This window comes from Anastrepha ludens, chromosome X, assembly GCF_028408465.1.
Source record: "Anastrepha ludens isolate Willacy chromosome X, idAnaLude1.1, whole genome shotgun sequence".
NCBI lineage: Eukaryota > Metazoa > Arthropoda > Insecta > Diptera > Tephritidae > Anastrepha > Anastrepha ludens.
This window is the reverse complement of record NC_071503.1, coordinates 83,711,963-83,736,956: the sequence shown is the minus strand read 5'-3', so window position 1 is coordinate 83,736,956 and position 24,994 is coordinate 83,711,963. Positions and strand designations below refer to the sequence as shown.

Here is a 24,994-nt window from a genome sequence, read left to right as displayed (position 1 = left end):
CAGAGGTGAGTCACTCCTTGAGTTGCTATTACTTAGTAACATAACAGTAGTAAACAGGGGTAATAAACCCACTTTTGTAAGCGCAATATGAAAAGAGGTACTCGATTTAACTCTAATTACTGACAAATCCTTGAATATGATCAGTAACTGGAGAGTCTCGGATGAGGACTCAATGTCTGACCACAAACACATACTCTTTGACTTAAATGGGGTGGTAAAGTTTTCCACATTTTACAGAAGCCCAAAAACAGCAAACTGGAAAAGATACAATGAATGTCTTTCAGCTAAGCTTAATAACAGCGTAAGCAAAATAATATCAACAGAGGAGCTAGAAGAGGCACTAACAGACATGACTGACTCAATTATAGCCTCATACCAAGACTGTTGTCCACTAATTCGACAAGTGCAGCCAATGGTGTTAAACGTGTTTTTATTCACTCCGCTATATTTCAATTTATTTTGCTATAATTGTAATAATGCAAATGCTATTAAACAACTATTTGAGTCAGTGACTATACAAGTTTATTATAATTAATTTGCAAAGGTGCAAATTTAATCTTCTGAGACAGTGACTCTTTTTAATTTGTTTAATTCAAAAAGTTGAATAATGCCGTGTGTGTGTAATAAGGTTGACCGCGCGCAACCAAAAGTTCAAAGTGCAATATTTTTTCCCACACCGTGTGTGTTGACATACTTCCAGCAGACTTGGAGTTTATGCTTAGCGAAAACAAGAATTTTTTCTGTAAACTCGGCACTACTGCTCGTCGGAATTCAATCCGCTAACCTCCCCCATCTGCTGCTGTGGACAATGTGCATCCAGTAGAATTTGTGACCACTGCTAAGCCAACTTCTTTGAGTACAAAACCTCCTACTATTGTGAAGACTACTGCAACTACATCTGATGACAGCAAAAAACATGACTTATCTTTGGAATCTATGTGTGTTTCGATTGATTCCCTTCGGGCTGAGAATTCCCGCTTGTTAAATTTGCTATCCACCTTGCATGGTGATAACTTAAGCCTGCAGAAAAAAATGGATACAATGTATGAAGCTGTTATCGTTTTAAAACAAAGTCTCTTAAAAAAAGATGAAGCGATTGCGCTTCTCTCTGCGGAGGTCAAAGACCTACATACCGTTGTTAAATCATCATTAGACAAATCGAGCAATGATAACATACGCATAAAAAAATTTAGTGCAGCTACTCGCCTGTCATCGTCACATACAACGGATGCCGCTCTTTTTTCATCTGTCGTCACTTCCCATCTTCCTCATTCTTCTCCCACCTTGAGTTCGGGCAATGCTCCTGCTGCTTCTATTGTTTCTAACTGCTCGAATACTCAAGCTGCTGCTGCTATGCCAAGAGAGAAGAACATCAACTAGTATAACAACGCCGACTTCTGCTTCCACTGCTTCTATCAGCTTTGCTTCTGCTGCCGCTGCTAACATCAACACGTCGACTGCGCCCACTCTCTTTGCTGATGCTGCTGCTTCTCACATGTCGACTGCGGAAGTTAATTTAAGCTCTGTTCCAATACTACATGATAGTACAAATGATCAAAATACAAGGACGTAGGCGTTTAAATAGTAAAAGATCACGGAATGTCGTTGTTGGTCTTAATGCGACTACTGAGTTAGATGTAGTAGCTACGAATAAGTGGTTACATCTAGCGTCCTTTAAACCATCTGTTACTGAGGACAATATTATCACCTATGTTGCTAAAAATTCTAACATTGATAGAAATCTTATCTTATGTTTCAAACTTATAAAAAAGGATACTGATATCCATAGTTTAAAAAAAATTAATTTTAAGCTAGGGGTTCCACCATTATTATATGATCAAATTCTCAAACCGTCGGTTTGGCTTGCTGATGTTAAGGTCCGTCCTTTTAAATTTTTTCAAAGGGACGAGCTTACAGACAAGAAAATTTAGCCACTTTTAGAAGAACTACTTCTTCATTAAATGTTAATTTTCAAAATATTGGTGACATTCGAACTAAGTCGGAGACAATTCGTACTCGTAGTGCTCATTCAGATTTTGACATTATAATTTTTGTTGAAACCTGGCTGAATGATAATTTCTTTGATGAAGAATACTTTGATTCAAATTTATACAACGTTTTTCGAAAAGACCGAAATGTTGAACGTACGGGTTGCTCTTTAGGGGGTGGAGTTCTCATTGCAGTACACCGTAAGCTAAAAGCATTCCATATTTCGCTCTTAAATGAGGACCCCATCCTAGATCAATTGTGTGTTTGTGTAAAGGGATCATCTCGCTATGGGTCTTTATTTTTATTGGTCTCTTACATCCCGCCCAATAGTAATTACGATCTTTACAAATCACATACTGATAACATTGTCTCCCTTGTTTTAAATAAGGTCGATGATAGCTATATTATTGTTTTAGGAGATTTTAATTTTCCGAATATTGTTTGGTCTTCTAACTTCTGCAAACATGGTATTTTACCAACTAATGTGACATCTTCTCTCGAATCATATGTTATTGATAATTTGTTAGGATTAGACCTATTACAAACTAATTCTTTTTGAAATAAGCTCAATCGTACTCTTGATCTCATATTCGTCAGTGCTAATATTAATTCTTCTATCTCTGAATGCTTCTCATCCCTCTCGCCTGCTGATAAGCATCACGTCCCTTTGTTGCTTAATGTTGAGTTTTATGAATTTACGGGTAGTTAACAAGACGAGACACTTTGTTTCAATTTCTCTTCTTGTGACTTTTCGAGGTTGAACTGCATTTTACATGATGTCAACTGGGAAGATTAGCTTTTAGGGTTAGATGTTGTTGAGTGCTATTCTGCCTTTAAAGCTTAGTTGCTTGAAATTTGTATGATATATGTACCACAATTTAAAAAACGTCCCTTCAAGCTTCCATGGTATACTAATTAACTTAATAAACTTAAAAACAAGCGGAATAAGCTTCATAAAAAATTTTTAGAATCTAAGAATCAAACTATCTTATTAATTTACCAGCAATGCTTGAAAAAATGCAACTGTTTAAATAATTTTCTGTACAGGAACTACATTCTTAGGATTGAAGAGAATATTAAATCCAATCCAAAAGCCTTTTGGAGATTTGTTAAATCTAAAAAGTCAAGTACCGGAGTCCCCTCTGCCGTTCATTTCAATGGTAAATATGCTACTACACCTGCGGGTGCAGCTAACTTGTTTGCCGATTTTTTCAAATCTAATTTCAGTCAGGATGATCCAGACTTGTTTTCTTCGTGTCATACTAATCTTCCTTCATCCTTGAATTTCGGAGAGTTAAAACTTGTTTCTCGTGACATTGAGAATGGGATCTCAGGTTTAAAAACTTTTACTAAGACTGATAAGGATGGGCTTTCCGCAATCTTTCTTAAAAATTGTCCGGCTATCATTATTCCTCTCAAATTTATTATCAATAAATCCTTATCCTCGGGAGTTTTTATTAATGATTGGAAAATCACAACTATTACCCCAATTTTCAAAAGTGGTAAAAAGAATGATGTGTGCAATTACAGACCAATCTCGAAGCTTTCTATTATATCAAAACTTTTCGAATAAATTGTAAAATATAAGATGTACTTCGCGACTAAGAGTTTAATCTCGATCAATCAGCATGGTTTTGTAATGGGTAGGTTCTCAAGTGGACTGTGTTTACACGGACTTTTCTAAGGATTTCGATAGAGTTTCTCATGCAATTCTATTGCACAAATTAGCCTCATTTGGTTTTCATTCTATATTCTATCAATTTCTGAAAGCTTATTTATCCAATAGACGATGTGTGGTAATGATTGAGGGTGAATGCTCGGTACCTTTCATTGCTTCTTCACGCGTGCCACAAGGCAATATTTTAGGTCCTCTTCTCTTCGTTCTGTTTATTAACGACATTAGTAACTGTTTTACTTTTGCAAATTTTCTTTTATACGCTGATGACCTGAAAATATTTTCTGCTATTAGGAAAACTGAGGATATTCCTACGTTGCAAGCGGATATTAATGTTGTTGTTGGTGTAGCAGTATCTTCCCCCTGTCAGTGTAGTGTAGTTACCGGTCGTCTTCGTCTAGCTCATCTAACGGTAGGCCCAGGAAACTAGCTGTTTCGACTGGTTGGGTCCAGAGGGAGAGAGGTGTTAGATGAGTGGGTTTTATAGGGCATGTGAAGAGGTGGTTAGTGTCGTGCGGGGTGCCTTCACATGCCGGACATATGTTTGGTATGTCGGGGTCGATTCTGGATAGGCAGGAGTTTAACCTGCTACAGTATCCAGAACGTAATTGTGCCAAAGATACGCGGGACTCTCAGGGAAGCTGGAGCCCTTCGTCTGCGATAGGTGGTGGTTGGACTCCGATAACGGCATTCGGGGGTCGGGAGCTTAAGGAGGTGGTATGGGTCTCCCGATGAATGTCGTTTATGGCCTGTCTGTACACTGTCTGATCCTGGAGTGGTCTGTCAGTTTTTCCTGGATCTCGTCCACGTACTTAAGATGTCTTCTGATGTGCCTGGAAGGTGGCTCAGGCACAAGCTGGTGTCTGCATTTGTGAGGCCTGCGATAACAACCTAGCAGAAACTGCTTGCCAAGCATTTTGTTGTGCTCCTTTACAGGGAGCATGTGAGCCTCGTCGTGCAGGTGTTGAATTGGGGACATCAGGAGACATCCTGTCGCGGTCCTGATAGCAGTATTTTGGCAGGTCTGGAGCTTCGTCCACTACGTATCACTAGTTCCGGGCGACCAGACAGGCGCAGCATAGTTAAGAACCGGTCAGCCTATTGCTTTGAAAGTCGACAGCAACACTTCTTTGTCTTTGCCCCAAGTGCTGCCGGCAAGCGATTTGAGGAACTTGTTGCGATTCTGTACTCTCGTTGCAATAGCGGTTGTGTGCGCTGAGAAGGAGAGCAAGCTGTCAAAGCTGACTCCCAATATTCTGGGGTTATTTACCGTCGGTATTGGGGTATAATCGACGTGCACCTGAAGTTGCAGCTTGACCTCCTTTGTCCGGGTGGTAAAAAGGGTCGCCGTAGATTTAGTGGGAGAGAGCTGATAAATGTCATCTACTAGCGTGGAATGGCTGACTGTATCGAAAGCCTTCTTTAGGTCCAACGCTACTAGGACAGTCCTCTCGCAGGGGCGGTTTTGGTTAAGCCCGCGATTTATCTGGGCGTTTATGGCGGTGAGTGCCGTGGTGGTGCTGTGCACTCGTCGGAAACCGTGCTGATGTGGGGCTGGGGCCAGGTGTTTCGTGTAGAGTGGGAGTAGGAGGGCTTCACGTGTCTTCACTACTGGGGAAAGGAGAGTTATCGGCCGATAAGACTCCCCTTAGTTGGCGGGCTTCCCAGGTTTCAGTAGTGGGACCACTCTCCCTAATTTCCACTTATCAGGGATGATGAGAGTGGCCATAGACAGGTTGAAGACCCTTGTGAGGAATTCTACTCCCAAAGGACTCAGCTTCTTCAGCATCAGCATGTTTAATCCGCAGGGCCAATGGCTTTAGATGGTTTCATGGGTTTGATGGCCCCCTGAACCTCGTCCTTGGTGAAAGTAAGCGGTGCACTGTTGTATGGCAGTTTGTGCAACCGTCTGGTGGCACAACGTTTGGATCTGTCGACCGGAGGATGCAGTATAAATTGCCGGCTAAAATAGCTCGCGCATCTCTTCGGATCCGACGAAGTACGACCGTTGAAGGCGATATCCACCTTGTCGTTGTGCTTCGTCGGGTTCGACAGGGATCTTACGGTGGACCAGAGCTTGCTCACATCAGAAGTGAGGTTACAGGACTTCAGATGCTCTACCCATTTGGTCCGCTTGTGTTGGGTGACCAGTTGCCGGATCTCCAAATAGAGGTCCTTTATACGAGGGTCCCTGGGATCAGCCTGGCGTAGGCGGTCACGCTCGTTCGCCAGAACAGCTGCTTCAGCTGGGAAATTGGGACGTATGTCCCGGATCCGTCCAGCGGGTATGAAGCGAGCCGCGGCGGCTGTGATCGCCTTGCGGAATGCGCGTTCGCCTGCGCGCACATCGGTGGGAGTGGGTAGGGCTGCGAAGATGTCCCCAGTAAATTCCGCGAATCTGGTCCAATCAGCTTTGTTAAAGTTGATGTATGACCGGTGATCCGCGGAAACAAAGTCGACAGGTTTCTCGATCGAGATGATAATGGGCAAGTGGTCTGATGCAAGCGATAGCATAGGTCGCCAGGTTATGCTATTTATCAGACCAGCGCTAGCAATTGTTATGTCAGGCGAGCTGCTGCAGTTGCCCACTACCCTGGTGAACGTCGAATCGTCTATCTGCTCTGCCAATAGCTGTCCCCTACGATCATTTGGCAGGCTTGAATGCCAAAGATCGTGATGCGCGTTAAAGTCACCTACTACCAATCGGTTTTCTCCCGTGATAAGCGCACCAATATCAGGGAGATATCCTGCCGGGCAGCAGGTGACAGGCGGTATGTAAATATTATATATTTCGAGCTCGGCATCGCCTGACCGGACAGCTATACCTTGACGTTCTAAGGTGCTGTCCCTGCGGTCGATGCCTTCATCGATAAGACGATACTGCACTGAATGGTGGACTATAAACTCTCGGCCACCACCGTTATCTCGCTCGCGGTCCTTCCTGTGCACATTGTAGCCGTCCCTGGTGATCAGGGGCTCTGCAGCAGGGGGCAACGTAGTCGCGTGTCCACTCACGGGTGGTGTGCAGGCCGGAGCACCTCCGAAAATGGCACCAGCCACTGCAAAAATTGCATTGGACAGTTGTCAAGTTCCGAGGAACTACGGTCTGACACACGGAGCAGACTGTGCGTGGGACCAAGAGCTGCTGGTTTGTCCCTGCACTGGGGTAGGAGCAGGAGGGTTGTGAATTTGAAAGGGAGTTGTGTTGCTCGTGGGGGCTCCTTACCGTTGAAGTGTTGTTTGTGGCGGCAGTGTGATGTGCCGGCACTGAGGGCAGTGTAGCCGTAGAGGCAGGGGCCGCTTGTGAGCGGCAGCAACACATGGCTACATACCTTGTGGACCACTCCCTGTGTGTCTTTAGGTCTGAGCAGGTCTTAAGATGGCACCACCCGTTGCACTGGTTACACCTAACCGAGGTGGAGTTCGGGTGGAGCCGTTTGTGGCAAATGCAGCAGTAGAATACTTCAGGTCCGGGGTTGGGTTCGACGCCAGCCCGGAAGAGAAGTATTTGGAGCAAACTAGCTGCTATGAGTTGCTCCGGTGACGTAAGATTGGGGGTAAAATACGGTACACTAGACAGGGCTAATATACTGGGGCGGCAGCCCTTGGTCGGGTCATTCCGGTAACGTAGAGCCGGCTGCCATGGGTATGAGTTCGCTGGTGCAGTAACTCTGGGATCTCCCTAAACATGAAGAAATGTTTTCATGTCACTTTTACCAAAACTCAAAATATTCTAAAATCATCCTATAACATTGCTGATACTCTTCTTCAACCGGTTCATGAATTCAAAGATCTAGGTGTGATCTTTGACTCCCAATTTTCATTTAATAGTCACATTAATCTTGTTGTATCCTCCTCTTACTCAATTCTAAGCTTTATACGGCGTAATAGCTTGAAATTCTCGGACCCTTACACTCTCAAATTACTTTTTACTTCCTTTGTTCGCTCTAGAGTAGAGTATGCAACATTTATCTGGAGGCTTTGCCACCAATTTGCAATTGAGAGACTTGAACGAGTACAGAAGAAGGTGTTCCTTAAGTTTGCTCTCAGGTCGTTAAAATACTCACATCCCATCCCTTCATATAACTCCCGTTTGATGTTAATTAACTTAAAATCGCTAGAAAATAGAAGATCTGTACTCTCGCTGTCTTTTGTTTTTAGTTAAATTAAAGGTGATATTGATTGTTCATCCTTATTAAACAATATTCCTTTTCATATTCCTACTAGATCTCTCCGAATCACTTACCCCTTTCACCTTAAATTACTTTACACGAATTATGCACGTAATGGCCTTCTTGCCCGCACTTTAACAGAATTCAATGAGATCTCGAGCTCTATTCCGCTTGACTTTTCGATGTCAAAGAATGAATTGTATGAGTTCCTAAACTCTTTTTTTTGATTTATTAAATTAAGTATTTGTATTAATTTAAGCTTACACTAGTTCAAAGTAGTCTGTAAAAACCTGATTATGTTTTAGACTATTCCGCTTGACTTTTCGATGTCAAAGAATGAATTGTATGAGTTCCTAAACTCTTTTTTTTGATTTATTAAATTAAGTATTTGTATTAATTTAAGCTTACACTAGTTCAAAGTAGTCTGTAAAAACCTGATTATGTTTTAGACTCCTAAATAAATAAATAAATAAAATCCTCCACGAAGAGGGTTCCCTGGTGGAACAACGAACTTGACAAACTTCGGAAAGCAACGAGGAAACTATTGAACACTGCAAAGAAAACAAATAAATGGGACAAATATAGGAAATCCCTAACTAACTATAACAAAGAACTAAGGAAATCCAAACGAAACTCTTGGAAATCTTCTGCGAGGATCTAAAAGATACTCCAGCAACAACTAGAATCCAAAAATCACGCTCCAAAGGTGACACAAGTCCCATAGGCACACTAAAAGGTTCAAACGGAACTATTACTAACACATTCGTAGAAACACTAGAGCTTCTTCTAAAAACTCACTTCCCAGATTGTAAAAGTCTTGACCTATCAATCGACAATAGCCTAGACATGGTAACTCACCATCAACGGAGATCGACGGTCTCATTTGTCAATAAAATCATAAATTTTGAAAGGGTATAGTGGGCAATTAACTCCTTTAAACCCTTTAAATCACCAGGCTCGGATGGAATATTCCCAGCACTTCTATCCAAAGGCACTGTGGAACTGATCCGAGTCATGGTGAAAATCTTCAGAGCTAGTCTAATATTGGAATACATTCCAAAGATATGGAGGAAAGTGAAGGTAATATTTATTTCTAAGGGAGGTAACAAACCCCCTGATTTTCCAAAATCGTACAGACCAATCAGTCTATCGTCCTTCATGTTAAAGACAATGGAAAAACTACTTGAATACCATCTAAGAGAAGAAGTAATCTTCAAAAAATCCCTCCATAAGCTGCAATTTGCTTACCAGAAAGGGAAATCCACAGTCACAGCACTGCACACACTCGTTGTCAATATAGAAAAGGCTCTAAATCAAAAAGAAATAGCCCTTTGTTCCTTTATGGACATAGAGGGAGCCTTCGACAACGCAAATTACAAATTCATGGAAACAGCACTCGAGAAAAGAGGTGCAAACCCAATATTAACACATTGGATAAGCCAAATGCTTAATCAGAGGATTATTAAAGCCTCGTTAGGCCAAGATGAACTTAATGTCACAACAGTAAAGGGATGTCCGCAAGGAGGAGTTCTTTCTCCACTGCTATGGTCCCTACTTTTTGATGACTTGGTGCAGCACCTAAACAATAAGGGATTTATAACCATTGGTTATGCAGATGACATATCCGTTATAATAAAAGGCAACCATGAAAGGACACTAACAGACTTAATGCAAAATGCCTTGAACGCAACATGCGAATGGTGTAAAAAGGAGGGGCTGTCGATCAACCCTTACAAAACCACAAGAATCCCCTTCACAAGAAAAAGAAAGTTGGAGTTTCCTATATTGAAAATAAATGAAACAGTGATAGAACTAAAGGAAGAGGTCAAGTATCTAGGTTTAACCTTAGATAAAAAACTCACTTGGGAATCACATGTAAATAATATAACACAAAAAGCCCCGAAATCCTTGTGCACAACCAAAAAATTACTAGGGAGATCCTGGTGCCTCAGCCCTAGTATGGCCCTCTGGATATACACCCAAATAGTTAAACCAATCATACTGTATGGGGCACTAGTATGGTGGAGCAAATCTATCCAACAAACAGCGATAACCAAACTGGGAAAAGTACAAAGGCTTGCTTGCCTATGCATCACAGGGGCTATGAGAACTACCCCAACAGCTGGCATGGAAGCACTCCTTAATCTCCCACCACTTCATATAGCAGAGGAAGCAGCTACGCAAGCACTCATGCTATACATGAAAGAAAATTTCAAATTAGGCAACCTCACCGGTCACCTAAGTATCCTAAATAAAATCAAGAACACCATAAGCATGGCTCAAGTCTCAGACCACATTGACCCAACCCTCTGTTTCACAAAAGGATACACAGTTACCTTTCCTGAGAGGATCGAGTGGAAAACAAACCCAAAATGGATGAATGATGATTCACAAAAATGGTACACTGATGGATCAAAAACACCTTATGGTGTAGGAGCAGGAGTAGTGGGGTCCAGAATCCACAAATCATACACTCTCACCAGGGACACCACTATCTTCCAAGCGGAACTATACGCAATAATGGAAGCAGCAAACATCATGCAACGTAGAAACCACAAGAGAGTAAAGATTAAAATACTCTCGGACAGCCAATCAGTTCTAAAAGCTTTAGATAGCTATACCTACAACTCAAAAACCCTCTTAGAATGCCACAAGGCACTCAATAATCTGGCATCCAAAAACAATGTTTCATTAATTTGGGTACCGGGACATGAGAGATATGACGGCAACGAAAAGGCAGACTTTCAAGCCAAAAAAGGGGCAGGTGTAAATCTCATCGGACCTAGTCCCATGTTTGGATTTAACAAAAACAGCCTAAAACAAAAAGTAAAATACTGGGCCAAAACTTTAATAAATCAGTATTGGAACAACGTAGAAGGTCTTAGACACTCCAAAAAGTTCTTAAGCTTCAATGCTAAAAGAGCTGACATGGCCCTTACGTTAAACAAAAATAGCGTTCGCACTCTCACAGGCGCCCTCAAGAGTCACTTCACCTGCAACAAACGCTTACATAAATTAGGCATAACTAACACCAGCACCTGCAGATTTTGCTGCGAAGATGAGGAGTCTATAGAACATCTCATCATAGAATGTCCGGGGTTGACGCATAGACGGAAAAGGTTTTTAAACAAGTTCATGCTTACAGATGAAGACCTTCAATCACTCCCTCAGAAGGAGCTGGTACAATTCATAAGCATACTTAACAGTCAATAGACATAGGTTGCACAATAGATCAATATGGTCGCAGTGCTAATGTTATTTACTAATATATATTGTTATAATATTGGTACGTTTGTTTATCAGTCCTTATGCATTGCTTATGTTATTTACTAATACTTATCTGTTGTTCGTTTGTGGAAAATTCCGTTTCGGTTGCTGCCTGATACGGTTTGTATCGATAATGCATTCTCTTCTCCTTCTTAATTGGCGCGATAACGGCTTACGCGATTTTAGCCGAGTTTAACAAAGCGCGCCAGTCGTTTCTTTCTTGTGCTAACCGGCCCCAATTGGACACACCAAGTGAAGCCAAGCCCTTCTCCACCTGATCTTTCCATCGCAGAGGAAGCCTTCCCTTCCAGCTTGTACCGCATCGAAGGCAAGACAGTCGGTTCTACGTTACCGAAACGACCCGGATTTATATCCGGCCAAGGACTGTCACTCCAGCAGCATTCCCCGTATGTAAGTATGGGGAATGTTTATGCTGCTACAACAACAACCACAACCGCATCGAATACCTTCAAAGCCGGAGCGTTTGTATCCATTCGGACGACATGACCCAGCCAACGTAGCCGCTGGATCTTTATTCGCTGCGCTATGTTTATATCCTCGTAAAGCTTATACAGCTCATCGTTCTTTCGTCTGCGATATTCGCCGTTGCAAACGTGCAAAGGTCCAAAAATCTTACGCAGAATCTTTCTCTCAAACACTCCAAGCGTCGCTTCATCGGATGTTGTCATCGTCCAAGCTTCTGCGCCATACATTAGGACGGGCATGATGAGAGTCTTGTGTGTGTTAGTTTTGTTCGTCGAGAGAGGACTTTACTGCTCAGTTGCCTACTTAGTCCAAAATAGCACTTGTTGGCAAGAGAGATTCTACGTTGGATTTCAAGGCTGACATTGTTATCGGAGTTAATGCTGGTTCCTAAGTAAACGAAGTCTTTTACTACCTCGAAATTATAACTGTCAACAGTGACGTGGGTGCCGATACGCGAGGGCGCCGACTGTTTGTTTGCAGACAGGAGATACTTCATTTCGTCCTCGTTCACCACCAGACCCATTCGCTTTGCCTATTTATCCAGTTTGGAGAAGGCAGAACTAACAGCGCGGTTGTTAAGGCCGATGACGTCAATATCATCGGCATACGCCAGCAATTGTACACTCTTATGAAATATTGTGCCTGAGCGATTAAGTTCTGCGGCTCGTACGATGCTCTCCAACATCAGATTAAAAAAGTCACACGACAGCGAGTCACCCTGTCGGAAACCTCGTTTGGTATCAAACAGCTCGGAGAGGTCCTCTCCAATTCTGACGTTAGCAGCGGCGTAGTAAACATTCCTTAACTCGCGCGGGAACGAGTCCTACGAGGGGTGCCTTTTATATGTCGGGATTAGAGAACAAAAACAAATTTTAATCATCGAAAATCACTTTATTGTTTTCCAAAATGTTCTCCATGAAGATCTATACACTTTTGCATGCGTTTGAACCAATTGTCGAAGCACTTTTGCCACTCTGAATGAGGTACCTTCAAAACATGCATTCTGAATGCCGCAACCGCTTCTTCAGGTGTCCAAAAACGTTGACCTCTCAGTTTGTTTTTTACGTACGGGAATAAAAAGAAGTCATTCGGTGCCAAGTCAGGACTATACGGCGGATGACCCATTAATTCGATGTTTTGGGTGCTCAAAAATGCAGTTGTTTGAGCCGATGTGTGAGAGCTCGCATTGTCCTGGTGAAGAGTGATCTGTCTTTGGCGATTGGTTTTCCTAATTTCTTGGAAGACAACTGGCAAACAAATGGTTGTGTACCACTCAGAATTTACTGTTCTGCGTTGTTCTAGTGGTACGGTTGCGACATGTCCAGTATTTCCGAAAAAACAGGCGACCATTTGCTTGGAAGTGCTTAGTGCGCACAACTTTTGTTGGAATGGCTCATCTTGAAACACCCATACAGTCGACTGCTGTTTACTTTCGGGCTCATACGTGTTTCGAAGCCCCGCGATCGTATTTTTTGAGCATTTCCTTCGCCCAATCGACACGAGCCTGTTTTTAAGCGATTGACAAATTGTGTGGGATCCAACGTGAACAAATTTTTTTGACAGTCAAATGTTTATGCAATATTGAATGTATGCTGGTCCCACTAATGCCTAAGATTGTCTCAATCTCACGATAGGTCACATGACGATCGTGCAATATCAGTTCGCGCACAGCATCAATGGTTTTCGGAACAACAACTGATTTTGGACGACCTTCACGAAATTCGTCTTGGAGTGAACTACGACCACGATTGAATTCACCATACCATCGATTAACACTGGTCCTTAATGGAGCTTCATCGCCAAAAAATGAATTAAGTTCATCCATGCCATGTTGCTGAGTTAATCCACGTCGAAAGTTGTAAAAAATAATCGCACGAAAATGTTCACGATTTAATTCCATTTTTGGACCGAGATGAATCTTTAAGTTACTGTAAACAACACAAATAGCGCTGGTATTTCAAAACGTTCTGAGTACGTAAAAGCCGAAAAATGTCAAACTTTGCGATACAGCTGTCAGTTGCCAGATTGCAACACCAGGGTTGCCAAATCGCGGCATATAAAAGGCACCCGTATCAACCCTCCTGTAAAGCCTAATAGTTGGTGACTTGCTGGCAACCAACGAGTGGCTCCCCTGAAGAGTATTAATATTGCCACAAACGGAAATGAGGTCAAACAAGGACTACTCTGCACGGGGTACCCACACTTGTGGCAATCCTCCCGCTGGTTCTCCAGCGGCTTGGGCATCGGATGTGCAGGCCCAAAACTCATTCACCGCCAAGACGACCAGGACTGAAAATCAGGGCCCTGGAGGAAGCAAGCTACCGGTTGAGGATGGACACCTATTGGACGGTGCATCCTCGTCATACGTAGCTCTATAGAGAGCCTGTTACTGGGCGAAAATGAGTTTGGCTCAGTGGAACCAGTGAAAGCAACGGGGATGCAGGTGACCCCTACAAACCCTTTAGCTGATCCTGGGGAGGCTGCGCTTACTCATTTACGTCTCGGTGCTCTGACGCTTTCGTCTGCGGACGGAAGTAATGTGGTTAATTTGGATGCAAGTCCCAAAAGTACCACTCTACTAACGGCTACAAAGAAAGCGTCTGATTCGGGAGGCAATTTGGAGGACGCAGACATGGTTATGACGCTGTTAACCCCTGCCAGTCATGTCATGACGGAGAAAACCAAATTGGTTTCTGTCCTGGCATCAGTTTCGGCGACTGTTGGGGCTATGGTTAATCAGAGTTCACGCTCAGAAAGTACCAGCGCACCAATGGCCACGGAACAGATGCCAGCTTCAGGAGAAAATCTGTCTAATAGACAGAAGAAGCGGCAAAGGCAGAGGAACGTGCAGAAGGCAAGAGAAACAGTAGGTATGACTACGGCTAACGTAGCTATGCCAGCTGCCACTCGAGCCGGAGTTGCGGCTCATCTGCCTTCGTCCACTCCTGTAGCCGAATCTGGCAAGACGAACAGATCTGATGATGACCCATCTGATCTGGCCACCTTGACAGATGAAGCGACGGTGAGCGCACCAGTTGGCACGAGGGAGAAGAAAAGGCGAAAGGGTATTAAACCGGAATCCGTAGTAAGCGACCTTAGACAAGAGGTTGTAGTGACTGCAGGAGGAGCCTCTTGCAGCAATCAAGTACCTGGTTGTAGTACCAACGAATCCAGTGGAACGAGTGCCGCGGGGGCTAAGAGCGCAGTGGCGAGCGCGGAACCGGGTCCGCCAGTGACGGCAGCAGCCAGCGGCATGATGTTGGAGATCTGTGGCGATGGGCATATCCAATTGTGCCAAAAACGATTGGGTTTTGTCGACAGTCAAGTCTGGGAGACGATAGGGAAGTCGAAAGATGTACCTAGATTCAAGCGAATGAGAGTTGAGCAAGGTATCTTGAAGGTGCAATGCTCAAACACTCAATCGCTCGAATGGCTGACCAAAACAGTGGCTGCGATGCCAGCGTTTGAAGGATGTAAGTTTGTCATTCGGCAAACGAACAAAATTCAAAAACTGGTGAGGGTGAGCATGCTGATTCCTGGGCCTCCAAGGGAGCCATTGGTCAAAGCTATATCGATCAATCTGATTATGCCAATATAATTACCAGCAGACTTGATTGGTTTATTGCATCCAGGATAGTTAACGAGGAAACGATAAGGTTCGCCTTCTCGTCATTCGAAAGCTTTAAGTCCCCAGGACCAGATGGCATTTACCCAATCATGTTCAAGCGAGGCGGAGAACAACTAATAAAGGCTTTGAAAATAATCTTTACGGAATGTCTTGCGCACGCATATGTTCCACAATTGTGGCGTTTGGTGAAAGTTGTATTTGTATCAAAGCCAGGCAAGGACAGCTACGCTTAACCAAAAAGTTTCGGACCTATAAGCCTGACATCGTTTATGCTTAAGGGTCTGGAACGTATGGTGGAGACGCACATTAGGACGAGGGTTCTAAGTCGAACCCCTTTCAACGTCAGACAACATGCCTATCAAAGTGGGAATTCTTCCGAATCGGCTCTGCACGAGTGCGTTAGCATAATCGAAAAAGGGCTGGAAACAAGAGAGGTGTGGACATTGAAGAAGCTTTCGACAATGCTACCTTTGACTCTATGTGCTCTTCTATCAGAAGTCATGGAGTAGAAGAAATCATTGTCTGATGGATCCACTCTTTGCTATCCAAATAGTACAGGTACTGCTTACCATGGATAGAGAAAGCCATGAAGGAGTCAAGGTTGAGGTTAAGAAGGGCTGCCCACAAGGCGGTGTACTCTCTCCCCTTCTCTGGTGCTTCGTAGTGGACTCTCTTCTTAATGATCTGCAGGAAATTGGACACATCCAAGCCTACGCAGACGATGTGTGCGTATTATTCTCAGGACGGTCACTTGAAGTTATATGCAATAAAATGCAGTTAGCTCTAAATAAAATTGAGTATTGGTGCGAATTGCATGGTCTTTCGGTGAATCCTACAAAAAGTACCTTAGTGCTTTTCACTAGGAAACGCAATATGGAAGGCCTGTTACTACCCACATTGAAAGGTGTAACATTGCAAATGTCCTCTGAGGTTAAATATCTAGGAGTAATCCTAGATAGTAAACTTACCTGGAAGAAGCACGTCGAGCAGAAGGTCTCTGGAACACTAAAAGTCTTCTGGCAGTGAAAGAGAACATTTGGCAAGACCGGCGATAGTACACTGGCTGTACATCACCCTGATTAGACCCATTAATGCATACGCCTCTGTAGTATGGTGGAAAGCCACATTGGTTAATTCCAGCGTTAAACCCCTAAACCGGCTACAGAGAAGTGTGTGCCTGGGTATCACAGGTGCCATGAGCACAACATCGGGCGATGCCCTTAATGCCATTCTGAACTTGCAACCTCTAGATCTTCAAATTCGAAAGGAAGCAATGAAGGCGGCGTACAGGCTCAAGTTAAACGGAGTCTGGAGAAATGAAGTAAGCACTGACCACTGTCAGATATACCACCAGTTGTCGGAGCGGTGCACACTGTTCTCGATGCCGGTGGACAATCGGGTGCCCATCGTTAGCTTCGGTAGGAAGTATGATGTTTTGATTCCAGAGAGAGATCAATGGTTAAGTCTAGAGAACCTAATAACGGGATACCAGCACACTTTCTACACCGACGGATCCAAAACCAGCGAGGGAAGCGGACCTGGATGGTACTTAGACGATGACACTAAGTACTCCTATGCCACAGGACAGATGGGGACGGTATTCCTTACGGAAGTCTATGTCATCATCCCTGACAAGTGGAAAGTAGGGAGAGTGGTCCCGCTAATGAAACCTGAGAAACCAGCCGACCAAGGGAAATCTTATCGTCCGATAACTCTCCTTTCTTCAGTAGTAAAAACACTTGAAGCCCTTCTACTCCCACTCTTCACGAAACATCTGGCCCCAACCCAACATCTGCATGGTTTCCGACGAGTGAATAGCACCACCACTGCACTCACCGCCATAAACCCCCAGATGAATCGCGGACTTAGCACAAACCGTCCCTGCCAGAAGACTGTCCTAGTAGCATTGGACCTAAAGAAGGCTTTCGAACCAGTCAACAATTCCACGCTACTAGTTGATATTTATCAGTCGACACTCCCGCCAGGGCTGAAGAGGTCTTCCGCACACTATGTGAGCGGTCGTCATTCGTCAGTGATCCTTCGAGACCAAACATCAAAACAGAGGAAGATTAAGCAAGGTGTACCGCAGGGTGGTGACCTTTCACCCTTGCTGTTCAACTTCTATATCTCGAAACTCTCCCAACCACCAGAGGTCTTCCTGGTCTCATACGCTGACGACTGCACGATAATGGCGTGGGGCAATGACATCGATGGCCTGTGCTCAAAGTAAACAACTACTTCACCGACCTTTCTCGCTTTTTCACTGCGAGGAATCTCCAACTATCTCCCACTAAGTCCACGGCGACCACCTGGACAAAGGAGGTCAAACTGCCTTTCAAGGTAAAAGTCGATGACACACAAATTTCGTCCCGTCAGGAGACACCTTTTAAACTACGCCGACGAGATCCAGGGCAAAACTAACAGAAATCTACTAGACCAGACAGTGTTTATATATATATACAATATATAATTGGCGCGTACACCCTGTTGTTTTGGGTGTTTGGCCGAGCTCCTCCTCCTTCTTGTGGTGTGCGTCTTGATGTTGTTCCGCAAATGGAGGGACCTACAGTTCTAAGCCGATTCCGAACGGCAGATATTTTTTTTATGAGGAGCTTTTTCATGGCAGAAATACAGTCGGAGGTTTGCCATTGCCTGCCGAGGGGCGACCGCTATTAGAAAAATGTTTTTATTATTGTAATTTTGGTTTCACCGAGGTTCGAACCAACGCTCTCTCTATGAATTCCGATTGGTAATCACGCACCAACCCATTCGGCTACGGCGGCGGCCAGACAGTGTTTAGAGAGACATTAAACGACATTCATCGGGAGACCGTCACCACCTTCTTAAGCTCCCGTCCACTGAATGCCGTAATCGGAGTCCAACCACCACCTATAGCAGATGAAGAGCTTCAGCGTTTCCACGACAGTCGGTTCTACGTTACCGAAACGACCCGGATTTTTATCCGGCCAAGGACTGTCACTCCAGCAGCATTCCCCGTATGTAGGTAGGGGGAATGTTTATGCTGCTACAACAACAACAACTTCAGCTTCCCCGCGAGACCCGAGTAACACTGGCACAATTACGTTCTGGATACTGTAGCAGATTAAACTCCTACCTATCCAGAATCGACCCCGACATACCAAACATATGTCCGGGATGTGAAGGTACCCCGCACTACACTAACAACCTTTTAACATGCCCCCTAAAACCTACTCATCTAACACCCCTCTGCCTCTGGACCCAAATTGTCGAAACAGCATGTTTCCTGGGCCTACCTTTAGATGAGCCAGACGTGCTGGTGAACAAAATTGCAAATTTGAATCAAGTAAGTAAGTATTATTAAAAAATGGTTTAAATTATTATTATAGATGCTTTCCATTTCAATTCAACCGGGCTATTCGGGTCATGTTCTTCGATTTCGATGTAACTCAAATATGTTGCTTTCTGGTCAAAATAATGAGACACATATTTTTTTGTTCGCCCAAAAAAAATTTTTTTAAAGATTTATCGGCAATTTTGTTTTTCGGCTCAAAATCGATTGTTTTTAATTATATAAGAACAATTTTTTTTAAATGCTCATAACTTAGTCAAAAATTAACCGATTTTAATAATTTCGGGTTCAAAATGATCGTCATTACTTGCACGAGCGACTTCATGTAGAAACAGTTGCAAAAAAGTAGTTGAAAATTTTTTATTTTGCAAAACAAAAGAAAAATCGAAATTTTTTCGAAATTCAATATTTCGAAAAGTATATTTTTATTTTTTTTTTAACTTTTTTGAATTTTTGAGTAAAAACCTGTTTCGCACTTTTTCTGCACATTTACAAAGCACCGAACGATCAAGGTAGAAAGAGGAATTATAGCGTTGAAAACAGCACTAGTACTTTTGAAGTAGACTCCCTGCACTTCATAGAACGAACCTAAAAGAGTAAGCGAAATGATGAAATGAATAAGGAAATAATTAAAATCCCAAAAAGAAAACTTGAGCTATTGGAACAAAAATCAAAACAGAAGATACAAACTGATGATGGGGATACAGCTTTCTTTTTCCATGAACAATGTATTAATGACTATTTATTATAGTTGATTAAAATAAACTATCTTGGATTAAAAAAAATACTGCGAATGGGTTTCTGCCTCATTTTCAAATGGTTCCAAGAGGGTCATATAGGGGTTGTTACTTTTCTTAAAGTTTGGATTGTGGTTTAAGGTGTTACATATCTTCCCCCTCCACTAACAACCACAAAAGAAGTGAGCAAATAAATAATAATTTTCCAATTGGATATTTACATTACCTTAATCAAACGTATTAACATACTAGAAGATTCTCTAAATTTCCGTTCATCTTGCCATAACTCTTCATACAAGTGGTGAAATTCTCCAAAAGCTTTCCTATTTAAATTTATTTCGTGAATTGCTTTTTTCTTTTAGTTTTACCTTTAAAAACATATAGAAACATTGCTAATTTGGAGACGAATTGTTATTAAAAATTTCAAAATTTTTCATGTGTTAATTTTAGCAGGTGGGCGAGTTTTAATTCCACAACTACAAACTTCATTGTTGACAAAAAACTCTTGAAAATATAAGCTAGCGATACTGGAAAAACCCCAAAAAATGCTTGGTTTTCACAAATAATAAGGTAATTACTGCTGCTGTTATCTGCCCAACAGATGCAAACAATTAAATATGTGAACAATTCACTACATATACGGGGAAACTAGTACTTGTAGCGATTCCTTGGTCGGATATAAATCCGTTTCGTTCCGGTTACTAGAACCGACTGTCGTAGGAACGCACCGTTTTTCGTTGTTGTTGTTGTAGTAGAAAAAAAACTGCTTTTCGTCTTCGGCTTAGCTTCCACTCTGCCTGGAAAAGTAATGCCATCTAAGAACATGGAATTGCTGAGCCTGTAACTCACACTTGCCCAACTACCCAAGGATGATATCACTGAAGTAATTAAATTTGAAAAGAAGTTCAGTATTGAACTGGACGACAAGGAAAGCATAGGCGCTAAACTAAATGGTCCCAGAACTAAGCATTCAGTACCAATGGGTAGTTTTCCAAGCACCTTCCAATTGGAGATCTATTTAGACAGGAATTTTCGGAATGAGCGATTTGACTGTCGCATTACTCAAAGCACTGTCATCCTCTGAGGTTAAATCCTCACTGGTCCTTGAATGGATGCAAAATCGTTACTACAGGGTCCGGTACTCGAATTTAGTTTGGAAAATTACTTTTATTCAATTCAAATTAAAAAATTTGTCAAAATAATACATAATTAAGAACCAATTTACTTTTTTTCGATATGACCAACTTTGGCCTTGAGACGGTACAGGAACGAATTGCACTCGCGGACAATGGCTTTTTTCAGCGCTTCGAGACTGCTGAAACGTTTAGTTCAGACGTTGCTCTTCAAAATCACCCCGCGTCTGGTGAATTTGAGAGCCATTATGTGGACGTTATGAAGTTCGGAACGTAATTTTTTAACCATTCTTGGTGCACTCGAGCTTTGAGAGACGGTGCCGAGTCTTGTTGAAACGTCCATGGTCTGCCACCGAAATGTTTGTCTACCTACGTCTTCAAAGCAACCTCCAGAATTCTTTCCCGATAATATTTCGCATTTACCTTGACGCCAGGCTCGATGAAACCGCTGGAGAGCGCCCATCTGCGGTTACAGTGGCTCGAACCATTACCTGCGGCGGGTGCTGCCTCGTGGTAGCCAATCAAATTGACTCACATTCTCATATGAACGGTCGGTCGAATAAACCCTATCGTTTTGGAGTTAACGAATTACACAATTTGAAAAATTTTCTCGTCAGAAAACACAATGCTCGAAAATTGACCGATTTCGGCCAAGCGAAACAACTCCTTCAATCCCTCAAGTCTGACTTATTTCTGCTTTGGTGTGAGATCATGCGCTTTTGGGTTTTGTAAGGCTTGACTTGGAGACCCTTTTTCAGTATGCGGCGGATGCTACGGTCGTATATTTGCAGTTGTTTCGCCACTTCTTTTGCAATTTGTCGGGGATTTCGCTCAAGTTGTTTCTTCACTTTTTGAACCATTTCACGTTATGTTGCAGTCCTTTGGTGACCACATAACGTTTCGCGATGCTACCAGTATACGTACTTTTGCAGTGTTGGCAATGCGTTCAGAAATGCAAATATGGCAGTACTGCAAATGCATCGCGTTCCAAAACGCCATTTTTGTATCAAACGTCGCGCATTATTTGCAGGAAAAATTTTAATACTGCCAATCTATCTATATGAATATACCCTATCATTGTAACGAGTAATGGTGCGATAGACAAAAACTTCGAGCTCATGAACAATAGCTGGTTGTGATTTTCCAACTAAATAGGATGCAATCACACTATTACGTTTGAAATCCATTAGTGATTTCCTTTTTTCGCGTTTTCTTTCGGCAAAATGCTTCTGCGCGTTTGTAAAAAATGGTCTGGGCGGTCATTTAGCCAACTAACAGACAGCTGATGCCCGTGCATCAGCTGCGCGAGCGGTCTGAAGTTAGTTACACTGCGAGTGCCGCGCACTGTAATAGGGCAAAGGGAGGTTAACTGGCACCAAACTATGAGGATACGCCAGGCGAAATCCTTACTGGGGGATACAATTAATAGGCTTATGAAATTCATAACCCTCTCTAAGGATAAACTGAGAATGCTCCCGGACATTTTCACAGGCCACTACAGATTACTTAGTCATCTGCTCTTGTGGTTTGCGTAATCAATCCTCGGAGGTACTGTGATGAGTAGAGGGCACAAACGGCCATGAGGTCGAAGTGGAAACCTCAAATCAAATCTATCTAATTTTTATTGTTTATAATTAAATATGTATTCTTACGTACGATGAATCCGTGTCAAACTACAACTAAGGGTATTTGCATTCAGCTTTATTTTGAGAATAGAACATGCTCATGTATACTTACTTTGGAGTTCGTGAACGAGAAGTTGAGTAATTGCTGTTGATCACTATGTGGCCGTGAAATACTCTTAGTTGGCAACCTGACACAACATACATTGCCGCATGCCCTCCCTGGATCACAAGTGTTTTGCTCCAATAAATTGTGAAAAACTGTGTTTATTGATATAAAGAGAGGTAGATAGCTGTCGTGAGATTGTTCTTTAGTCGTGTTGTAACCATTCATATTTCCTTAAAGTCTGATAATATCCGAATTCTTCTTAATTGAGTTTCGTTAGTTTTTTGACGCTTAATCGCATAATCAAAGTTTCCTCTTACCAAAATTTTGCTTACCAACGCAATCAGAGTTAAATCAGTTGGCATACCTTAATGTAATGATTAGTTTAACACAAAATTAGGCGGAATAAAACATATATTTTTGTATGTAAAAATTAATTCGAATTTAAATTAAACATCGTTCTTGTATTCAACCAATCTGTGTAAAACGAACATACATATACTCAATAATTAAATGTGATGGAGTTCTCTGGTGTAATTTCGAGCTATGGCCTTTTATAAAGCACTAGCGTACCCTCGCGGGCTTCGCTAGGCGAAAAATTCAATGATTTGCTGAAAGAGAATAAAATTAATACGAAACAAAGCAAATTCTTTGATACAATTTCATTCGAACTTTATTGTAACACTTTTTGGTAGACAACGTTTTTGGTTTTTCCATCTTTCGCATAAATGAATAATGACGATGGTTTGCCTACTCGTGAGCAAGCTACATACAATTGTCCATCAGAAAAAATTGGGTATTCTAAATTAATACCGCATATTTGTAGAAACTGTCCTTGCGCCTTATTAATTGTCATAGCGAAGGCAAGGCGAATAGGGAACTGCAAACGTTTGAAATCGAATGGTAAATCCGTCTGAATCAGTAGAATTCTGGGTATCAAAACGTCTTCTCCTTTGTACTTCCCTTTCAAAATTGTTGCTTCGATAACGTTACCCATTAGCTTCTTCACAGCGAGTCTGGTACCGTTGCAAAGTCGGGGCACATTAATCTTGCGCAGCATAATAATCGGTGCTCCAATTTTTAATCGTAAATTATGAGGTGGTAGACCTGGCAAATCGAGTGAGTTTAAGAATTCAGTTGGATAATTTACGACATCATCTTGATCAGTAATAGTGTCCATTGACTTATACGCAACTATGTCACCAGATATTTGATCTAAAATTGCTGAATTTATATCATTGACGTGCTTATTTTTCCCAGCTAAAATTGCTCTTTCGCTGAGCCAATCATGGTTTTTGTAATGTTGAACTATGTTTGGAAATACACTCTGTATCAATGCCTCTTTAGACTGTGCAAAAGTGCAGAAATTGTTAAGCAATGTTATCATTCCTGTTGTTTTTGAAAAAAGGTTTATTTTTTTTGGTTAAAAAGTGTTTTTTGAAGTTTTGAAAAACACTTCGCTCTAACAAATTTCTTCTCAGTTAATTGCTGAAAATTAAATATTTTGAAAAAACAATTTTTTTTTTAATTTAACGTTTTTGAGAAAATTTTGTTCTTGAAAAAATTTCATACTTTTGTAAAAGTTTAAATTGATTTGTTAAAAAAGATTTTTGTCCGCTTTGAAAAACACCCCCTCGAAAAAATGTATTCTCTATTAATAGTGGAATATGAAATGCTTTGAAAACACCATTTTTTTTTTAAATTTTGTTTGGTTTTCAGAAAATTTTGTTTTGACAAAATTTCATACCCTTGAAAAAGTTTTATTTTATTTTATTTGTTTAAAATTTTTGAAATTTTTTTTTTTGTAATTTTAGAAAAACACCTCTTCGAAGAAATTTCTTTTATCTTTTTGAGGAAAATTTGGTTTTGAAAAAATTTCATGCTTTCGAAATTTTTTTATTTTACTTTATTTCTTCAAAATTTTTTAAAACAATTTTTTTTATAATTTTCGAAAAACACCCCTTTGAAAAAATGTTTTCTATGTGTCATAGTGGTATTCCATTAACTTTTAGGATTATAGTCAAATACTTACAAATATCTACGCTTTCACAAATAGCAACAATAAACAAATTTCCTCAAAACCAAAAAATTTACTTTTTTTCTAAAAAAATTCTAAACAAACAACGTAATAAATTTAGAATTTTGTGTTCACGAAAAAACAGTTTTGTTTTTATTGTATTAACTGAAAACCAAAATGTTGCAAAAAATCAAAACAAAACTAAATTATTTTTTTGTGTTCATTTGGTCCATATGTTCCATAAAAAGTTGATATGGTAAATAATATGCAGGGTCTGATACACGCAAATTTCCATTGACCATTATAGTGACAAAATTATCGATCACCAATTCCAACAGGATTTCAAAATCAGAGTTGGAATGAGCTGTTGTGTGGTATACTTCTGAAAAAATGAGAAATAAACAAAATAAATCTAAAAATTCAAATTCTAACTTTATCTTGTGTATGTTCTTATTACCTTTGAGCTTTTCCAATGAAGCACCATTCATTTTAAATTTTCCAAGAATTTTTTTTGTCATTTCGCGTTTCTTTCCCTTTTCATTCCATTCCAACATTTGTTCATAGCCGAAAACATCGTTTGCAAACGCATTCATTTCCATATAGAATTGGTCAAGGAAAGCATTGCTCAATTGAATTGAAACATTATTTTCATTCGAATCATTTGAAATTTCTGTATTCGACTCTTCAATTACAACACGACACAAATCGTTTCACAATAACGAAAAATTCAAAAAAAGTTGTACACATAAAATGAATGTCGATTCGAAACTTACTATAATCTAAGAATCGAGCAAGTTTTGTTTTGTACAATATTTTGATTTTTTCTTTTTT

General features: G+C 41.4%; 2 protein-coding genes across 2 annotated transcripts; both read right to left on the bottom strand.

Annotated features, from left to right (window-relative positions):
- Window positions 1–1,337: 1,337 nt before the first annotated feature.
- On the bottom strand, window positions 1,338–11,242 carry LOC128870292 (uncharacterized). The gene is made up of 4 exons (XM_054112896.1): window positions 11,167–11,242; window positions 5,673–6,294; window positions 4,976–5,154; window positions 1,338–1,351 (listed from the first exon to the last, which is right to left on the bottom strand). The coding sequence occupies exons 1-4, from the start codon at window positions 11,240–11,242 to the stop codon at window positions 1,338–1,340; spliced, it is 891 nt and encodes a 296-aa protein (XP_053968871.1).
- An 11,551-nt stretch (window positions 11,243–22,793) lies between these two features.
- On the bottom strand, window positions 22,794–24,977 carry LOC128869593 (ATP-dependent DNA helicase pif1-like). The gene is made up of 2 exons (XM_054112166.1): window positions 24,621–24,977; window positions 22,794–24,545 (listed from the first exon to the last, which is right to left on the bottom strand). The coding sequence occupies exon 2, from the start codon at window positions 23,531–23,533 to the stop codon at window positions 22,820–22,822; it is 714 nt and encodes a 237-aa protein (XP_053968141.1). The 5' UTR covers window positions 23,534–24,545; window positions 24,621–24,977; the 3' UTR covers window positions 22,794–22,819.
- Between the last annotated feature and the right edge of the window lie 17 nt (window positions 24,978–24,994).